The sequence below is a fragment of the Pelobates fuscus genome, chromosome 4, assembly GCF_036172605.1.
Source record: "Pelobates fuscus isolate aPelFus1 chromosome 4, aPelFus1.pri, whole genome shotgun sequence".
Taxonomy (NCBI): domain Eukaryota; kingdom Metazoa; phylum Chordata; class Amphibia; order Anura; family Pelobatidae; genus Pelobates; species Pelobates fuscus.
This window is the reverse complement of record NC_086320.1, coordinates 387,624,483-387,645,550: the sequence shown is the minus strand read 5'-3', so window position 1 is coordinate 387,645,550 and position 21,068 is coordinate 387,624,483. Positions and strand designations below refer to the sequence as shown.

The window sequence follows — 21,068 nt, the reverse complement described above, 5'->3', positions numbered from 1 at the left end:
GTCATCCGAGGAGTAGGAGTATTGGTCGTCCGCCGACGCCATTTTGTTCCATGCGGCCTTGTTCGTGCCGCGCAGCAATTCTGCGATATCACGGGTCGTTGGGGCATTGTCAGCCCTCGTTTTCTTATTTTTTTTGCCCATGGCTTCTCAGTGTGCCTTTGGCAAGAGGGTCGCCGGAGTTTGGGGTTCTTTTCCACCTTTTTGAGGTCAGTTTCTCTGGTCGAGACACGGAGCTCAGGATTGTGCGTCCGACCAGTTCCCTAGCTGGCTCCGCCCCTCTTCTGTATTGTATTTAACCCCTCACCCGCTGCATGTTGGGTGGGGGGAATGGGTTGGGTAGGCACTTCTTCTGTATTGTATTTAATCCCTCACCCGCTGCATGTTGGGTGGGGGGAATGGGTCGGGTAGGCACAGCTTCTGTATTGTATTTAACCCCTCACCCGCTGCATGTTGGGTGGGGGGAATGGGTTGGGTAGACACAGCTTCTGTATTGTATTTAACCCCTCACCCGCTGCATGTTGGGTGGGGGGAATGGGTTGGGTAGGCACAGCTTCTGTATTGTATTTAACCCCTCACCCGCTGCATGTTGGGTGGGGGGAATGGGTTGGGTAGGCACAGCTTCTGTATTGTATTTAACCCCTCACCCGCTGCATGTTGGGTGGGGGGAATGGGTCGGGTAGGCACAGCTTCTGTATTGTATTTAACCCCTCACCCGCTGCATGTTGGGTGGGGGGAATGGGTCGGGTAGGCACAGCTTCTGTATTGTATTTAATCCCTCACCCGCTGCATGTTGGGTGGGGGGAATGGGTTGGGTAGACACAGCTTCTGTATTGTATTTAACCCCTCACCCGCTGCATGTTGGGTGGGGGGAATGGGTTGGGTAGGCACAGCTTCTGTATTGTATTTAACCCCTCACCCGCTGCATGTTGGGTGGGGGGAATGGGTTGGGTAGGCACAGCTTCTGTATTGTATTTAATCCCTCACCCGCTGCATGTTGGGTGGGGGGAATGGGTCGGGTAGGCACAGCTTCTGTATTGTATTTAACCCCTCACCCGCTGCATGTTGGGTGGGGGGAATGGGTCGGGTAGGCACAGCTTCTGTATTGTATTTAACCCCTCACCCGCTGCATGTTGGGTGGGGGGAATGGGTTGGGTAGGCACTTCTTCTGTATTGTATTTAATCCCTCACCCGCTGCATGTTGGGTGGGGGGAATGGGTTGGGTAGGCACAGCTTCTGTATTGTATTTAATCCCTCACCCGCTGCATGTTGGGTGGGGGGAATGGGTTGGGTAGGCACAGCTTCTGTATTGTATTTAATCCCTCACCCGCTGCATGTTGGGTGGGGGGAATGGGTTGGGTAGGCACAGCTTCTGTATTGTATTTAACCCCTCACCCGCTGCATGTTGGGTGGGGGGAATGGGTTGGGTAGGCACAGCTTCTGTATTGTATTTAACCCCTCACCCGCTGCATGTTGGGTGGGGGGAATGGGTTGGGTAGACACAGCTTCTGTATTGTATTTAATCCCTCACCCGCTGCATGTTGGGTGGGGGGAATGGGTCGGGTAGGCACAGCTTCTGTATTGTATTTAATCCCTCACCCGCTGCATGTTGGGTGGGGGGAATGGGTTGGGTAGGCACAGCTTCTGTATTGTATTTAATCCCTCACCCGCTGCATGTTGGGTGGGGGGAATGGGTTGGGTAGGCACAGCTTCTGTATTGTATTTAATCCCTCACCCGCTGCATGTTGGGTGGGGGGAATGGGTTGGGTAGGCACAGCTTCTGTATTGTATTTAACCCCTCACCCGCTGCATGTTGGGTGGGGGGAATGGGTTGGGTAGGCACAGCTTCTGTATTGTATTTAACCCCTCACCCGCTGCATGTTGGGTGGGGGGAATGGGTTGGGTAGACACAGCTTCTGTATTGTATTTAATCCCTCACCCGCTGCATGTTGGGTGGGGGGAATGGGTCGGGTAGGCACAGCTTCTGTATTGTATTTAACCCCTCACCCGCTGCATGTTGGGTGGGGGGAATGGGTCGGGTAGGCACAGCTTCTGTATTGTATTTAACCCCTCACCCGCTGCATGTTGGGTGGGGGGAATGGGTCGGGTAGGCACAGCTTCTGTATTGTATTTAACCCCTCACCCGCTGCATGTTGGGTGGGGGGAATGGGTTGGGTAGGCACAGCTTCTGTATTGTATTTAATCCCTCACCCGCTGCATGTTGCGTGGGGGGAATGGGTCGGGTAGGCACAGCTTCTGTATTGTATTTAACCCCTCACCCGCTGCATGTTGGGTGGGGGGAATGGGTCGGGTAGGCACAGCTTCTGTATTGTATTTAACCCCTCACCCGCTGCATGTTGGGTGGGGGGAATGGGTTGGGTAGACACAGCTTCTGTATTGTATTTAACCCCTCACCCGCTGCATGTTGGGTGGGGGGAATGGGTCGGGTAGGCACAGCTTCTGTATTGTATTTAATCCCTCACCCGCTGCATGTTGGGTGGGGGGAATGGGTTGGGTAGGCACAGCTTCTGTATTGTATTTAACCCCTCACCCGCTGCATGTTGGGTGGGGGGAATGGGTTGGGTAGGCACAGCTTCTGTATTGTATTTAACCCCTCACCCGCTGCATGTTGGGTGGGGGGAATGGGTTGGGTAGGCACAGCTTCTGTATTGTATTTAACCCCTCACCCGCTGCATGTTGGGTGGGGGGAATGGGTCGGGTAGGCACAGCTTCTGTATTGTATTTAACCCCTCACCCGCTGCATGTTGGGTGGGGGGAATGGGTCGGGTAGGCACAGCTTCTGTATTGTATTTAATCCCTCACCCGCTGCATGTTGGGTGGGGGGAATGGGTCGGGTAGGCACAGCTTCTGTATTGTATTTAACCCCTCACCCGCTGCATGTTGGGTGGGGGGAATGGGTTGGGTAGGCACAGCTTCTGTATTGTATTTAATCCCTCACGCGCTGCATGTTGGGTGGGGGGAATGGGTTGGGTAGGCACAGCTTCTGTATTGTATTTAACCCCTCACCCGCTGCATGTTGGGTGGGGGGAATGGGTCGGGTAGGCACAGCTTCTGTATTGTATTTAACCCCTCACCCGCTGCATGTTGGGTGGGGGGAATGGGTTGGGTAGACACAGCTTCTGTATTGTATTTAACCCCTCACCCGCTGCATGTTGGGTGGGGGGAATGGGTTGGGTAGGCACAGCTTCTGTATTGTATTTAACCCCTCACCCGCTGCATGTTGGGTGGGGGGAATGGGTTGGGTAGGCACAGCTTCTGTATTGTATTTAACCCCTCACCCGCTGCATGTTGGGTGTGGGGAATGGGTTGGGTAGACACAGCTTCTGTATTGTATTTAACCCCTCACCCGCTGCATGTTGGGTGGGGGGAATGGGTTGGGTAGGCACAGCTTCTGTATTGTATTTAACCCCTCACCCGCTGCATGTTGGGTGGGGGGAATGGGTTGGGTAGGCACAGCTTCTGTATTGTATTTAACCCCTCACCCGCTGCATGTTGGGTGGGGGGAATGGGTTGGGTAGGCACAGCTTCTGTATTGTATTTAACCCCTCACCCGCTGCATGTTGGGTGGGGGGAATGGGTTGGGTAGACACAGCTTCTGTATTGTATTTAACCCCTCACCCGCTGCATGTTGGGTGGGGGGAATGGGTTGGGTAGGCACAGCTTCTGTATTGTATTTAACCCCTCACCCGCTGCATGTTGGGTGGGGGGAATGGGTCGGGTAGGCACAGCTTCTGTATTGTATTTAACCCCTCACCCGCTGCATGTTGGGTGGGGGGAATGGGTTGGGTAGGCACAGCTTCTGTATTGTATTTAATCCCTCACCCGCTGCATGTTGGGTGGGGGGAATGGGTCGGGTAGGCACAGCTTCTGTATTGTATTTAACCCCTCACCCGCTGCATGTTGGGTGGGGGGAATGGGTTGGGTAGGCACTTCTTCTGTATTGTATTTAATCCCTCACCCGCTGCATGTTGGGTGGGGGGAATGGGTTGGGTAGGCACAGCTTCTGTATTGTATTTAACCCCTCACCCGCTGCATGTTGGGTGGGGGGAATGGGTTGGGTAGACACAGCTTCTGTATTGAATTTAACCCCTCACCCGCTGCATGTTGGGTGGGGGGAATGGGTTGGGTAGGCACAGCTTCTGTATTGTATTTAACCCCTCACCCGCTGCATGTTGGGTGGGGGGAATGGGTTGGGTAGGCACAGCTTCTGTATTGTATTTAACCCCTCACCCGCTGCATGTTGGGTGGGGGGAATGGGTTGGGTAGGCACAGCTTCTGTATTGTATTTAATCCCTCACCCGCTGCATGTTGGGTGGGGGGAATGGGTTGGGTAGGCACAGCTTCTGTATTGCATTTAATCCCTCACCCGCTGCATGTTGGGTGGGGGGAATGGGTTGGGTAGACACAGCTTCTGTATTGTATTTAATCCCTCACCCGCTGCATGTTGGGTGGGGGGAATGGGTCGGGTAGGCACAGCTTCTGTATTGTATTTAACCCCTCACCCGCTGCATGTTGGGTAGGGGGAATGGGTTGGGTAGACACAGCTTCTGTATTGTATTTAATCCCTCACCCGCTGCATGTTGGGTGGGGGGAATGGGTCGGGTAGGCACAGCTTCTGTATTGTATTTAACCCCTCACCCGCTGCATGTTGGGTGGGGGGAATTGGTTGGGTAGACACAGCTTCTGTATTGTATTTAATCCCTCACCCGCTGCATGTTGGGTGGGGGGAATGGGTTGGGTAGACACAGCTTCTGTATTGTATTTAATCCCTCACCCGCTGCATGTTGGGTGGGGGGAATGGGTCGGGTAGGCACAGCTTCTGTATTGTATTTAACCCCTCACCCGCTGCATGTTGGGTGGGGGGAATGGGTTGGGTAGGCACAGCTTCTGTATTGTATTTAACCCCTCACCCGCTGCATGTTGGGTGGGGGGAATGGGTCGGGTAGGCACAGCTTCTGTATTGTATTTACCCCCTCACCCGCTGCATGTTGGGTGGGGGGAATGGGTTGGGTAGACACAGCTTCTGTATTGTATTTAACCCCTCACCCGCTGCATGTTGGGTGGGGGGAATGGGTTGGGTAGGCACAGCTTCTGTATTGTATTTAATCCCTCACCCGCTGCATGTTGGGTGGGGGGAATGGGTCGGGTAGGCACAGCTTCTGTATTGTATTTAACCCCTCACCCGCTGCATGTTGGGTGGGGGGAATGGGTTGGGTAGACACAGCTTCTGTATTGTATTTAATCCCTCACCCGCTGCATGTTGGGTGGGGGGAATGGGTTGGGTAGGCACAGCTTCTGTATTGTATTTAATCCCTCACCCGCTGCATGTTGGGTGGGGGGAATGGGTTGGGTAGGCACTTCTTCTGTATTGTATTTAACCCCTCACCCGCTGCATGTTGGGTGGGGGGAATGGGTTGGGTAGGCACAGCTTCTGTATTGTATTTAACCCCTCACCCGCTGCATGTTGGGTGGGGGGAATGGGTTGGGTAGACACAGCTTCTGTATTGTATTTAACCCCTCACCCGCTGCATGTTGGGTGGGGGGAATGGGTTGGGTAGGCACAGCTTCTGTATTGTATTTAACCCCTCACCCGCTGCATGTTGGGTGGGGGGAATGGGTTGGGTAGGCACAGCTTCTGTATTGTATTTAACCCCTCACCCGCTGCATGTTGGGTGGGGGGAATGGGTTGGGTAGACACAGCTTCTGTATTGTATTTAACCCCTCACCCGCTGCATGTTGGGTGGGGGGAATGGGTCGGGTAGGCACAGCTTCTGTATTGTATTTAATCCCTCACCCGCTGCATGTTGGGTGGGGGGAATGGGTTGGGTAGACACAGCTTCTGTATTGTATTTAACCCCTCACCCGCTGCATGTTGGGTGGGGGGAATGGGTTGGGTAGGCACTTCTTCTGTATTGTATTTAACCCCTCACCCGCTGCATGTTGGGTGGGGGGAATGGGTTGGGTAGACACAGCTTCTGTATTGTATTTAATCCCTCACCCGCTGCATGTTGGGTGGGGGGAATGGGTCGGGTAGGCACAGCTTCTGTATTGTATTTAACCCCTCACCCGCTGCATGTTGGGTGGGGGGAATGGGTTGGGTAGACACAGCTTCTGTATTGTATTTAACCCCTCACCCGCTGCATGTTGGCGTGGGGGGAATGGGTCGGGTAGGCACAGCTTCTGTATTGTATTTAATCCCTCACCCGCTGCATGTTGGGTGGGGGGAATGGGTTGGGTAGACACAGCTTCTGTATTGTATTTAACCCCTCACCCGCTGCATGTTGGGTGGGGGGAATGGGTTGGGTAGGCACAGCTTCTGTATTGTATTTAACCCCTCACCCGCTGCATGTTGGGTGGGGGGAATGGGTTGGGTAGACACAGCTTCTGTATTGTATTTAATCCCTCACCCGCTGCATGTTGGGTGGGGGGAATGGGTCGGGTAGGCACAGCTTCTGTATTGTATTTAACCCCTCACCCGCTGCATGTTGGGTGGGGGGAATGGGTTGGGTAGGCACAGCTTCTGTATTGTATTTAACCCCTCACCCGCTGCATGTTGGGTGGGGGGAATGGGTTGGGTAGGCACAGCTTCTGTATTGTATTTAACCCCTCACCCGCTGCATGTTGGGTGGGGGGAATGGGTTGGGTAGGCACAGCTTCTGTATTGTATTTAATCCCTCACGCGCTGCATGTTGGGTGGGGGGAATGGGTTGGGTAGGCACAGCTTCTGTATTGTATTTAACCCCTCACCCGCTGCATGTTGGGTGGGGGGAATGGGTCGGGTAGGCACAGCTTCTGTATTGTATTTAACCCCTCACCCGCTGCATGTTGGGTGGGGGGAATGGGTTGGGTAGACACAGCTTCTGTATTGTATTTAACCCCTCACCCGCTGCATGTTGGGTGGGGGGAATGGGTTGGGTAGGCACAGCTTCTGTATTGTATTTAATCCCTCACCCGCTGCATGTTGGGTGGGGGGAATGGGTCGGGTAGGCACAGCTTCTGTATTGTATTTAATCCCTCACCCGCTGCATGTTGGGTGGGGGGAATGGGTTGGGTAGGCACAGCTTCTGTATTGTATTTAATCCCTCACCCGCTGCATGTTGGGTGGGGGGAATGGGTTGGGTAGGCACAGCTTCTGTATTGTATTTAATCCCTCACCCGCTGCATGTTGGGTGGGGGGAATGGGTTGGGTAGGCACAGCTTCTGTATTGTATTTAACCCCTCACCCGCTGCATGTTGGGTGGGGGGAATGGGTTGGGTAGGCACAGCTTCTGTATTGTATTTAATCCCTCACCCGCTGCATGTTGGGTGGGGGGAATGGGTTGGGTAGGCACAGCTTCTGTATTGTATTTAATCCCTCACCTGCTGCATGTTGGGTGGGGGGAATGGGTTGGGTAGGCACAGCTTCTGTATTGTATTTAACCCCTCACCCGCTGCATGTTGGGTGGGGGGAATGGGTCGGGTAGGCACAGCTTCTGTATTGTATTTAACCCCTCACCCGCTGCATGTTGGGTGGGGGGAATGGGTTGGGTAGGCACAGCTTCTGTATTGTATTTAACCCCTCACCCGCTGCATGTTGGATGGGGGGAATGGGTTGGGTAGACACAGCTTCTGTATTGTATTTAACCCCTCACCCGCTGCATGTTGGGTGGGGGGAATGGGTTGGGTAGGCACAGCTTCTGTATTGTATTTAACCCCTCACCCGCTGCATGTTGGGTGGGGGGAATGGGTTGGGTAGGCACAGCTTCTGTATTGTATTTAACCCCTCACCCGCTGCATGTAGACTTCATGAAGGGGTAAGATGATCTCTTTAATGCAGGCTCAATGGCCTGCTTTTATACATTTCAGAGTCACAGCAAACACCCCCAGGACACTCCCACATAACACAGGGTAATCCCTCCCCTGTGCCTGGGAGATAATGGAGTCAGGAACTGTACAAACTCTATTATCTCCAGGCAAAAAAAAAACATGCAATTTACAAACACCCCAAAAGTACCTTCAAAACACATGAAAACCCCACAAAAATGACATGCCATGATAGCCCGATCTGGGTGACTAACATATCCAAAGATCAACCAGATTGGTTCAGGGGTTCGCGCTATCCATGGAAGTCAATTATTTGACCGACCGCACACATGGTCCTATGTCCAAAAGAGTTCCAGGGAATCAGAGCAAGCAGTCGGTCAACTTTGGTTACATAAAAATGAATAAAACACAGAACGTAGTCTCTATGTGAACCATGGAGCTTGCTCCCCTCATTCGGACACAGAACAGTGTTCTTCTAGGATCTATAGAACCGAACGCAGGCGATGCTGTGTGGTGTTCCGGAGTTTCAGTGTCCGATTATCATTCCACTTGTACTTGACAACCAAACACCGCTGCCTGTGTTCATGCGAACAAGATGGCCGCCACCTTTTGGTCGTTCATACGAATTGCGTCCACCCAGACGAACAATTGGAACACTGAGGTGAGAACTGTTCCAAGGTGTTAATAGGGTTAACAAGCTCCCGGGTGGTCCTTGGTTCATGTGGTTGTTCGGTTCCCGAACAATATAGGGAAATTACTTGAACCAAGCCATGTAAACTTTTTTTTACATGTTTTTCTGCAGGGATCATAGTCTGTGGGCAGGAGGCTGGCAAGCAGCTGGTGGCAAACTCACGTGGGAAGGGGAGTTTGTCACAGCTTGACACGTATTTATCCGCACATAAAAATGTGGTTAATGGCATTTACCGTTGTAACGGCACCCCTAGGCATAAAAGGGTTAAACCGCCATTTAGTAGATCAGACACAGGCACAGCTACTGTAGACACCAATCCACCGAACCGAAGAAGCATACGAATGCTCTCAAACATATGAATGCTGTAAACAGCCAAATAGGAAAAACCATATGAATAGGTTTACACTCCTAGCAGTCGAACTGGAACAGCATACAGTAAATCCCCCCAAGAACGAGACAAGGCTCCGTGTTGAGGGTCAAGCAGTGAACAGACAGAGCTGTGGGTTTATTGTTCTTATATCCACATTAGTACCACCCACAGGGTTTTGGAAAACAACCAATAAACACGTACAATACACTCAGACACTCACACACAAAATCCTCCCCTCTGCCTGTGATACAATTACCTTACACAATGGGTAATGTAATTATCACAGGCAGAGAAATACAGTTTTTCCACATTATTCATAACTTTCAAAGTATGCATCACATTCACATAAAACTTACATTTTCAGAATCATCATACTCCAAATACAAACATACGTCAAAATCATATTGGTCCAGTGGTTCAAAAGATAGATCGAAGTCCTTTGTGACCAAATGAAGCATGGCTTTTCTGCCCAAAACCAGTTCCACAGAGTCTTCTATCCTGGAGATAATTGGGAAGTAATCCAATTATCTCCAAGGACAGAGGCAAAACTCCATTGAACACATGGCAGCAAAAGACAAAAAAATACATAAAAACAGCCATTGCATAAAACAGGTACATTCAACATATCCCCAGATAGCTCAGATCTGAGCGCACTTTATTACTGAATGGCGCACAGATCACACACATACAGTTCAATTGCCATGGAGCCAAAGTCTTTCCCATAGTCTTTCATTATACGAATGGGCTCCATGGCATAGCTATCTGGGGTATCACTGCTCAAACAGGGCAAGCACCGAATGACCAGGCTTTTGTGCCTTTGGGGCCATAGTCTAAAGGCAGCAGGCGGGCAACCAGGCTCCTCCAATGCACAGTGGCGAGATTGGTCTCGTCACAACCGTCATGACAGGAAAAGTTGTGCCGAGCAGCAATCATGCACATGGAAACCTTGTAATTGCTTTTGGAGTCAAGGGCCAGTTATGGCCAATCGGATCCATGGGGGGGTATTTAAACTCAATTCTCCTTTTGCTCATTGCCCTGTCGTTGTTTCATCCTGATGGTAATCCGAGAGTGCGTTCCTGATCTTGATTTTCTGGTATTTGACTTTGACTTCGTTTTGACTTCCCTGAATTCTGGTATTCTTGATTTTTGCTTTCCCTCATCGTTGTGTTATATCACCGGTATCTGATTCATGTATTATATCACCGGTATCTGATATGTGTATTAAATCACCAGTATCTGATATTTGTATTATATCACCGGTATCTGATATGTGTATGAAATCACCAGTATCTGATATGTATATTTAATCACCGGTATCTGATACGTGTATTATATCACCAGTATATGATTTGTGTATTATATTTCCGGTATCTGATTAGTGCATTATATAGCCAGTATCTGATACGTGTATTATATCACCGGTATCTGATATGTGTATTATATATCCGGTATCTGATATGTGTATTATATCACCAGTAAATGATTTGTGTATTATCTATCCGGTATCTGATTAGTGTATTATATAACCGGTATCTGATACGTGTATTATATCGCCAGCATATGATTCATGTATTATATAGCCGGTATCTGATATGTGTATTATATCAATGGTATCTGATACTTGTATTATATAGCCAGTGTCTGATACGTGTATTATATCGCCAGCATCTGATTCATGTATTATATAGCCAGTATCTTACATAGTTACATAGTTACATAGCTGAAAAGAAACTTGCGTCCATCAAGTTTAGCCTTCCTCAGATTTGTTTTTCGCTGTTGATCCAAAAGAAGGCAAAAAAAAAAACAGTTTGAAGCGCTTCCAATTTTGCAACAAGCTAGGAAAAAAATTCCTTCTTGACCCCAGAATGGCAGTCAGATTTATTCTTGGTTATTACCCTACATTGAAAAATTATATCCTTGAATATTCTGTTTTTGCAAGTATGCATCTATTAGCTGTTTGAACATCTGTATGGACTCTGATAAAACCACTTCTTCAGGCAGAGAATTCCACATCCTGATTGTTCTTACAGTAAAAAAAACCTTTCCTTTGCCTTAGACAAAATCTTCTTTCTTCCAGTCTAAACGCATGACATCGTGTCCCATGTAAAGATTTCCACACAATGGTTTGTATTGGCCCCGAATATATTTGTATAATGTTATCATATCCCCTCTCAGGCGACGTTTTTCTAAACTAAATAGGTTTAAATTTGTTAACCTTTCTTCATAGCTGATATGTTCCATTCCTTTTATTAATTTTGTAGTTCGCCTCTGCACTTTTTCTAGTGCCATAATATCCTTCTTTAGAACAGGTGCCCAAAATTGCACAGCATATTCAATGTGTGGTCTTACCAGTGATTTATAAAGAGGCAAAATGATATTCTCGTCCCGAGAATGAATGCCCTTTTTCATGCATGACAATACCCTACTGGCCTTGGCCACTGCTGATTGACATTGCACATTGTTGCATAGTTTGTTGTCTATAACAATTCCCAAGTCCTTTTCATGTGTTGTTATCCCTAATTCGCTTCCATTAAGGGTATACGTTGCTTGTGTATTCTTTACGCCGAAGTGCATAACTTTGCATTTTTCAACATTAAATTTCATCTGCTATTTGAGTGCCCAGTCCTCCAGTCTATCTAAATCCCTCTGCAGCAAAGTAATATCTTGCTCACATTGTATTATTTTACAGAGTTTTGTGTCATCTGCAAACACTGAAACATGACTTTCAATGCTGTCTTCAAGATCATTTATAAACATGTTAAATAGAAGGGGTCCCAGAACAGACCCCTGAGGGACACCACTTGCCACCTCTGTCCAGCTTAAAAATTTACCATTAACAACAACTCTTTGTACTCTGTTTTTAAGCCAATGTTCTACCCAAGAACAAGCATTTTCATCGAGACCGATTTCCTTGAGTTTGAACACTACTCTTCTGTGTGGAACTGTATCAAATGCCTTGGCAAAATCCAAATAGATCACATCCACTGCAACACCCTGATCTATACTTCTACTTACTTCTTCGTAGAACGCAATCAAGTTAGTTTGACATGACCTGTGCTTCATAAAACCGTTCTGATTTTTGCTGATAACCATGTTCTTCTCAAGGAATTCTTGAATATAATCCCTTAATAACCTTTCAAATATTTTACCAGCCACAGAAGTTAAGCTCACAGGTCTATACTTTCCAGGCAAGGATTTTGAACCCTTTTTGAATATAGGAACCACATCTGCCTTCCTCCAATCCTCCGGTACACTTCCTGAAAGAAAAGAATCTTGAAAGATTAAAAACAGAGGTTCACTTATTTCTACACTTAGTTCCTTAAGTACACGTGGATGGATTCCGTCAGGCCCTGGAGCTTTGTTTATATTAACTTTCTTTAGTTGCTGCAGCACATTGTCTTGAGTTAACCAATTACAATTATTCTGCAAGTTTTTAGTAGCAATCATTTGCACATCTATTGCCATCGGTTCTTCCTTAATATATACGGAGGAGAAATAGTTATTTAAAATTCCTGCCTTTTCTTGGTCTTCATTAACTAACACCCCCGTTTCAGTTTTTAGTGTACCTACACTTTCATTTTTGTTTTTTTTAGAATTTATGTACTTAAAGGACCACTCTAGGCACCCAGACCACTTCAGCTTAATGAAGTGGTCTGGGTGCCAGGTCCTTCTAGGGTTAACCCATTTTTTCATAAACATAGCAGTTTCAGAGAAACTGCTATGTTTGTGAATGGGTTAAGCCTTCCCCTATTTCCTCTAGTGGCTGTCTCATTGACAGCCGCTAGAGGCGCTTGCGTGATTCTCACTGTGAAAATCACAGTGAGAGCACGCAAGCGTCCATAGGAAAGCATTATGAATGCTTTCCTATGTGACCGGCTGAATGCGCGCGCAGCTCTTGCCGCGCGTGCGCATTCAGCCGACGGGGAGGAGAAGAGGAGGATCGGAGGAGGAGAGCTCTCCGCCCACCGCTGGAAAAAGGTAAGTTTTTACCCCTTTCTTCTTTCCAGAGCCGGGCGGGAGGGGGTCCCTGAGGGTATGTTTTCCTGGCACTAGAGTGGTCCTTTACAAAATGCTTTGGGGTTGGTTTTGCTCTCTTTAGCTATCATTTTTTTCATTTTGAAGTTTAGCAAGTCTAATTGCCTTTTTGCACGCATTATTTGCTTCCTTATATTTTTTATAAGATGCATCTGATTTGTCCGATTTAAATGCTTTAAATGCCCTTTTCTTATTTTTAATCTCTTGTTTTACTTCTCTACTAAGCCACATTGGTTTTAATTTGTTTATTTTATATTTATTTCCCAATGGTACATACTGAGAAATGTACCTTTCTAATATTTGTTGGAAGATGATCCATTTATCCTCAGTGTTCTTTTCACTAAAGAGTTTATGCCAGTCAATATATTGTAAAGCTTCCCTTATCTTATTGAAATTGGCCTTTTTAAAATTATATGTTTTAGTATACCCCATGTGCTTTTGTTTTTTTGAGTTTATTTCAAAGGACACCATATTGTGATCACTATTTCCCAAGTTCTCACCTACTTGAATGTTGGTCAAAAGATCGACGTTGTTTGTTAAAACCAGGTCCAGACAAGCGTCCATTCTAGTTGGTGCTTGTACAAGTTGTGACATGAAGTTGTCATTTAACAAGTTTAAAAACCTAATTCCCTTTGCTGGGCTACTAGTCCCTATGTCCCAATTTATGTCTGGGTAATTAAAATCTCCAATAATTAAAGTGTTACCAAGATTTGCAGCTTTCTCAATTTGCTCAAACAGCTGTTGTTCCTCGTCAATATTAACATTAGGTGGTTTATAACATATCCCAACCAATAGTTGGTTTCCCTTCTTTTCCCCCAAGCAGATATTTACCCATAAAGCTTCCATATTTTCCTCATCGCATTCCACTTGCTTAAGATTTGGCTTTAAATCATGGTTGACATACAAACATACCCCACCACCCTTCTTGTTTTTCCTATCCTTCCTAAATAATGTGTACCCATTTAAGTTAACTGCCCAGTCATGTGTCTCATCCCACCATGTTTCTGTTATGCCTATTATGTCATATTGTTTAGTGTATGCTATTGCCTCTAGTTCCCCCATTTTGTTATTTAGGCTCCTTGCATTAGTAAGCATACATTTAATATCATGAGTCACTTGTACTTTTTATTAAATTATCAACATTACATAGCTTCTCTGTTCTGAGATTGCCCCTCCCCCAGTCTCCACCTCCCTTATACTGTGCTAAAGCCCATCTCCTTTCTGTCCTATCTCCTTTTTGTAAATTGCTATGAACCTCCCCCCCCTACTACTAGTTTAAAATCTCCTCCAACCTTCTAGCCATCCTATCCCCCAGCACTGCAGACCCCCTTCCGTTTAGGTGCAATCCATCACTACTATAAAGGTTGTACCCAATCGCAAAGTCGGCCCAGTGCTCTAAAAACCCAAAACCCTCCTTCCTGCACCAAGACTTCAGTCACGCATTAACCTCTCTAATCTCCCGCTGCCTTTCCACTGTAGCGCGTGGCACAGGTAATATCTCAGAGAATACCACCTTGGAGGTCCTTTTCTTAAGTTTGCTACCTAATTCCCTGAAATCATTCTTTAGGACCTTCCATCTTCCTCTTACTTTGTCATTGGTACCAACATGGACCATGACCGCTGGGTCATCCCCAGCCCCTCCCAATAATCCATCCACTCTGTCAGCAACATGCCGGACCCGAGCACCCGGAAGACAGCAAACTGTCCGGTTGAGCCGATCAGAGCTGCAGATTGCCCTATCTGCTCTCCTAATGATAGAGTCCCCTACCACCACAACCTGTCTTGCCTTCCTTACATTTTGATCCCCACCCGTACTAGGGGGGCTGTTAGCTCGGCTGTTAGAAGTAACAGCTTCCTCTAATACAGCTACTCCTGAGCTGATGCTCCCAACATCTTCCCTCAAACGCGCAAATCTGCCAGGTTGCACCAAATCAGGACTAGCTAGCCCTTTCCTCTTCCCTCCCCCCCTGCTTCCTCGCCCCACTGTCACCCAGCTACATGCCTGTTCCCCATCTGTCTTATCTCCTCCCTCTCCACTACCTGTCCCCACTAAACTCTGCTCAGTCAGCAGCAGACTCCTCTCAAGATTGTCGATCTCCCTCAAAGTTGCGATTTGCTCCTCGAGATCTCCAATCTGAGCTTCCAGAGAAGCCACTCGCACACAACCATCACAGAGGTATGGACCCTGGACGGGTACATCCAGGCATCCATACATGCAACAAGACGTGCATTGAGTCAAACCAGCAATCTTGCTAACACTCATTTCCCCAGATACAGAACAATAAAAATAAAATAAAAATATATAAATAAATAAAAAAAATTAAAATTACCTTGATAGTTCAAACCCCTAGTTAGTTTTAACTCCTGGTTTTCTAACTCCTACTTGAAAGAGTCTACTTAATAGAGTCTGCTTCCAAGTAATGTGAGCAAGCTCAGTGAGTTAGGGGTGTGCCTTTATGGGGATACAAATACACATATCTGATACTTGTATTATATTGCCGGTAACTGATTCGTGTATTAAATCGCCGGTATCTGATATGTGTATTATATTGCTGGTTTATGATACTTGTATTGTATTATTTGTGTCTGATATGTGTATTTATTGCTGTGTCTGATACGTGTATTGTGTTGCTGGTGTCTGACGCGTGTATTATATTGTCTGTGTCTGATACGTGTATTATATTGCCCGTGTCTGACACGTGTATTATATCGCCGGTATCTGATACGTGTATTATATAGCTAGTGTCTGATACGTGTATTATATTGCCGGCATCTGATTCATGTATTATATAGCCAGTATCTGATATGTGTATTATATCACTGGTATCTGGTATGTGTATTATATCGCCGGTATCTGATATGTGTATTATATCACCGGTATATGATTTGTGTATTATATCGCCGGTATCTGATATGTGTATTATACAGCCGGTATATGATACGTTTATTATATTGCTGGTATCTGATTCGTGTATTAAATCGCCAGTATCTGATACATGTATTTTATAGCCAGTGTCTGATTCGTGTATTATATTGCTGTGTCTGATACGTGTATTGTGTTGCTGGTGTCTGACACCTGTATTATATCGCCGGTGTCTGATACGTGTATTATATCGCCGGTGTCTGATACGTGTATTATGTCGCTGGTGTCTGATATGTGTATTATATTGCCGGTGTCTGATACGTATATTGCATTGTCTGTGTCTGATACGTGTATTGTGTTGCTGGTGTCTGACACGTGTATTATATCGCTGTTTCCTGATACGTGTATTATATCGCCGGTGTCTGATATGTGTATTATAATGCCGGTGTCTGATACGTGTATTATGTTGCTGGTGTCTTCTACGTGTATTGTATTGCTGTGTCTGATACGTGTATTGTGTTGCTGGTGTCTGACGCGTGTATTATATCGCCGTTTCCTGATACGTGTATTATATCGCCGGTGTCTGATACCTGTATTATGTTGCTGCTGTCTGATATGTGTATTATATTGCCGGTGTCTGATACGTGTATTATGTTGCTGGTGTCTTATACGTGTATTGTGTTGCTGGTGTCTGACACGTTTATTATATCGCCGTTTCCTGATACGTGTATTATATCGCCGGTGTCTGATACGTGTATTATGTTGCTGGTGTCTGATATGTGTATTATATTGCCGGTGTCTGATACGTGTATTATGTTTCTGGTGTCTTATACGTGTATTGTATTGCTGTGTCTGATACGTGTATTATGTTGCTGGTGTCTTATACGTGTATTGTATTGCTGTGTCTGACACGTGTATTATATCGCCGTTTCCTGATACGTGTATTATATCGCCGGTGTCTGATACGTGTATTATATCGCCGGTGTCTGACACGTGTATTATGTTGCTGGTGTCTGACACGTGTATTGTGTTGCTGGTGTCTTATATGTGTATTATATCGCCGTTGCCTGATACGTGTATTATATCGCCGGTGTCTGATACGTGTATTATATCGCCGTTGCCTGATACGTGTATTATATCGCCGGTGTCTGACACGTGTATTATATTGTCTGTGTCTGATATGTTTATTATATCGCTGGTATATCCCTGCAGGAGCTACAAGACTCGATTTAACAGTGTGTCGCAGACAGATCTACTTGTCACGTCATGGAAAAAGAAACGGAAAGAATCAAGTAATACTGACAGTGCAGGCCCATTGGGGACACTCAGGTACAACACGCTATGTTTGTCCATACCAGTGATATTAACCGTGTGGCCATGTTATCAAGCCAAGACCAGTCCCCATCAGAATACACACAGTCAGTAGAAACACTGACCTCGGTGCACACGACCCTGTCTCCACCTGTTTGTGTTTCTTCAGGTTCTCTGTGTTTGGCTTGGGTTCTCGGGCCTATCCTCACTTCTGCGCCTTTGGGCATGCAGTCGATACAAGGCTGGAGGAGCTCGGTGGGGAACGTATTCTGGAGATGGGGGAAGGTGATGAATTGTGTGGACAGGAGGACTCATTCCGAATTTGGGCCAAAGCCGTGTTTAAGGTGAGTACTCTTCTTAAAACGTACTATTTCCAATATTTATTTCAGATTCTTTAACATCAGCCTTTTCCCATTCTCACATTAACGTTACAGTAGAATTTCTCCTGACAGAATTAATGGTCACTGTAGTGGAAGATGGTCAGTGTAGTAGATTAGATGGACAGGATCTGGTGGTCAGTGTAGTGAATTAGATGGACAGCTTCTGGTGATCAGTGTAGTGAATTAGATGGACAGTGTCTGGTGGTCAGAGTAGTGAATTATATGGACAGTGTCTGGTGGTCACTTTAGGGGATTAGATGGTCTGTGTAAGGAATTAGATGGCCGGTCTCTAGTGGTCACTTTAGTGGATTAGAAGGTCCTTGTAGTGAATTAGATGGACAGTGTCTGGTGGTCACTTTAGTGGATTAGATGGTCCATTTAGTGAATTAGATGGCTGGTGTCTGGTGGTCACTTTAGTGGATTAGATGGTCCTTGTAGTGAATTAGATGGACAGTGTCTGGTGGTCACTTTAGTGGATTAGATGGTCCGTGTAGTGAATTAGATGGCCAGTGTCTGTTGGTCAGTGAAGTGGATTAGATGGTCAGTGTTGTGGATTAGACAGACAGGGTCTGGTGGTCAGTGTAGTGAATTAGATGGACAGTGTCTGGTGGTCACTTTAGTGGATTAGATGGTCCGTTTAGTGAATTAGATGGCCGGTGTCTGGTGGTCACTTTAGAGGATTAGATGGTCATTGTAGTGAATTAGATGGACAGTGTCTGGTGGTCACTTTAGTGGATAAAATGGTCCGTGTAGTGAAATAGATGGCCAGTGTATGTTGGTCAGTGAAGTGGATTAGATGGTGTAGTGGATTAGATGGACAGGGTCTGGTGGTCAGTGTAGTGAATTAGATGGACAGGGTCTGGTGGTCAGTGCAGTAAATTAGATGGACATTGTCTGGTGGTCAGTGTAGTGAATTAGATGGACAGTGTCTGGTGGTCACTTTAGTGGATTAGATGGTTCGTGTAGTGAATCAGATGGCTGGTGTCTGGTGGTCAGTGAAGTGGATTAGCTGGACAGTGTAGAGGATTAGATGGACAGGGTCTGGTGGTCATAATAGTGGCTAGATGGTCAGTATGGTGGATTAGATGGTCAGTGTGGTGGATTAGATGGACAGTGTAGTGGATTAGATGGCCGGCTTGGTGGATTAGATGGACATTGTCTGGTGGTCAGTGTAGTGGCTTAGATGGACAGTGTGGTGGATTAGATGGACAGGGTCTGGTGGTCAGTGTGGTGGATTAGATGGACAGTGTAGTTGATTAGATGGCCGGCTTGGTGGATTAGATGGACAGTGTCTGTTGGTCAGTGTAGTGGATTAAATGGACAGTGTAGAGGATTAGATGGACAGGGTCTGGTGGCCATAATAGTGGCTATATGGTCAGTATGGTGGATTAGATGGTCAGTGTGGTGGATTAGATGGACAGTTTAGTGGATTAGATGGCCGGCTTGGTGGATTAGATGGACAGTGTCTGTTGGTCAGTGTAGTGGATTAGATGGTCAGTGTGGTGGCCTTGCCTGTCAGTAATTTAGTTGCTGTGAGCACTATACCATCCCATTTCAGTCAGTATGAAGCTTACTTTTATTTCCTTCTGGGCCCCTCTACGTGTGTCCTGGGTAAACACTATAAAGGTCAAACCCGCCAGCTTCCCACCCAGCCACTACAATCACTTTCCTTCCCAACGGCTGGAAGGGAAATGGAGAAAGATAAGGAGTGAAGGAAACACAATTATCTCCTTGAGCTATCTGTGATTACTGTTTAGCTGGGTCTAGGGGGTTTCATTCACCTCTGGGACAGAGTTATTTCCACCTCAGTATTAAAACTGTCTAATATCTGCTATGCAATCTTTCATCAAGATGTTAACATGTCTGCTGATAAATATATGAAAGATGCCTTGGAATATAAACCTAATTTCATATTTTTGTATAAAGTTTTAAAATGATCTCATTGTTTGAAAAATACTTTAATATTTTTTTAACATATTTTTTATATATGATGTACTTTTGATGTGTTTAACATTTGAAAAAAGAATTAGAAAAATGTATCCATCAATGTTAAAGAGAGGCCAAAGCCATCTTATAGCTTGTGATACCGTCTCCTCCGTGTCATGTCAGGCCGCCTGTGACACCTTTTGCGTTGGAGATGACACAGATATGAATATTATTGACTTCTTCAAGGCCAAGAGCAGCTGGCAGAGGTCCATGCACCGGCTGTCTATCCAAGCTTCCTCTCCAGACCTTATTACAGGTACCTGTACAGGTTGTAGCTTGTTTGTCCACCCAGGCCCTGTCCATAAACCGTATATCTTGTATCTTACAGGTTGTAGCTTGTTTGTAAACCCAGGCTGTATCCATATTCCATATACCTTGTAAAACGTTGCCCAATAAGGAGAACCTGCCATAGCTCGGTAAAGTGATCTTTATATAACAATATGGAGAACCCATCATAGTTTGGTAAAGTGACCTTTATTTAACAGTGAGGAGAACCCGCTATAGCTCGGTAAAGTGATTTTTATTTTGCAGTAAGGAGAACCCGCCATAGCTTGGTAAAGTGACCTTTATTTAACAGTGAGGAGAACCCGTTATAGCACGGTAAAGTGACCTTTATTTAACAGTAAGGAGAACCCGCCATAGCTCGGTAAAGTGACCTTTATTTAGCAGTAAGGAGAACCCGCCATAGCTCGGTAAAGTGATCTTTATTTAGCAGTAAGGAGAACCCGCCATAGTTTGGTAAAGTGATCTTTATATAACAGTAAGGAGGACCCGCCATAGCTTGATCTTTATTTCCTCTTCAGGCCTGTCTCAGGTTCACAGACGAAAAGTTTATGAAGCAAAATTAATTTCCAAGGACAACCTGCAGAATGAGAAGTCCAGGTAAGATGGTCCTATAACTCAACAAACTCTTAATCCCTAGATGTCTCTCACACTGATGTTTCTCTTATCATTTTGTCTCTCTCATTACTCTCTGTTCATCTGATGTCTCTAATGTGTATCTAATTACTCTCGGTATGATGTCTGTCTTTCTATATCTGATGTTTCTCTCATTACTTTCTCTCTATCTGATGTCTCTCTCTGTGATGTCTCTCCCTATCATTTTTATAATATGTCTTTCTGTCCTTCCCTCCTTCCCTAATTCCTGTTTCAGGAACTAACCATCACTTGATCCCCACATCATAATCCCATCTAATCTTGTCTTGTCCCCACCAGTCGTTCCACCATCTTGGTCCAGTTCAGCACTGAGGGTCAGAAGGAGTTGAGGTACTCACCTGGAGACCACTTAGGGGTTTTCCCCTGTAATCGAGAGGAGCTGGTTATGACTCTTCTGGAAAGGGTGGAGGATCCCCCACCGGCCAATGACACTGTGCTCGTGGAGACTCTTGATAATGACTCAAACAGTGAGTGTGACTTCCCCTGAGTTTTCTGTATAGTGAATGTAATATTCCCATGAATGTCCGGTATAGTGAGTGTCATCTCCCCTGAGTACTGTGTATAGTGAGTGTCATCTCCCTTCAATTATCTGTATAGTGAGTGTGACCTCAATGGCTGTACTCTGTATAGTGAGTCTGAACTCCCCGGAATACGCTGTATAGTGAGTGCAACTTC

General features: G+C 46.1%; 1 protein-coding gene across 4 annotated transcripts in view; it reads left to right on the top strand.

The window, feature by feature from the left end:
- Window positions 1–21,068, top strand: part of NOS3 (nitric oxide synthase 3) — a 226,434-nt gene that overhangs the window by 141,120 nt on the left and 64,246 nt on the right. For 3 of the 4 annotated variants that reach the window (XM_063452913.1, XM_063452914.1, XM_063452915.1), the window contains 5 exons: window positions 16,993–17,109; window positions 17,261–17,435; window positions 19,581–19,713; window positions 20,261–20,339; window positions 20,673–20,860. In XM_063452913.1, the coding sequence (XP_063308983.1) occupies window positions 16,993–17,109; window positions 17,261–17,435; window positions 19,581–19,713; window positions 20,261–20,339; window positions 20,673–20,860 (692 nt within the window). Of the gene's footprint in view, window positions 1–16,992; window positions 17,110–17,260; window positions 17,436–19,580; window positions 19,714–20,260; window positions 20,340–20,672; window positions 20,861–21,068 lie in introns of those variants that run through there. The other variant, XM_063452916.1, reaches the window with a different exon arrangement.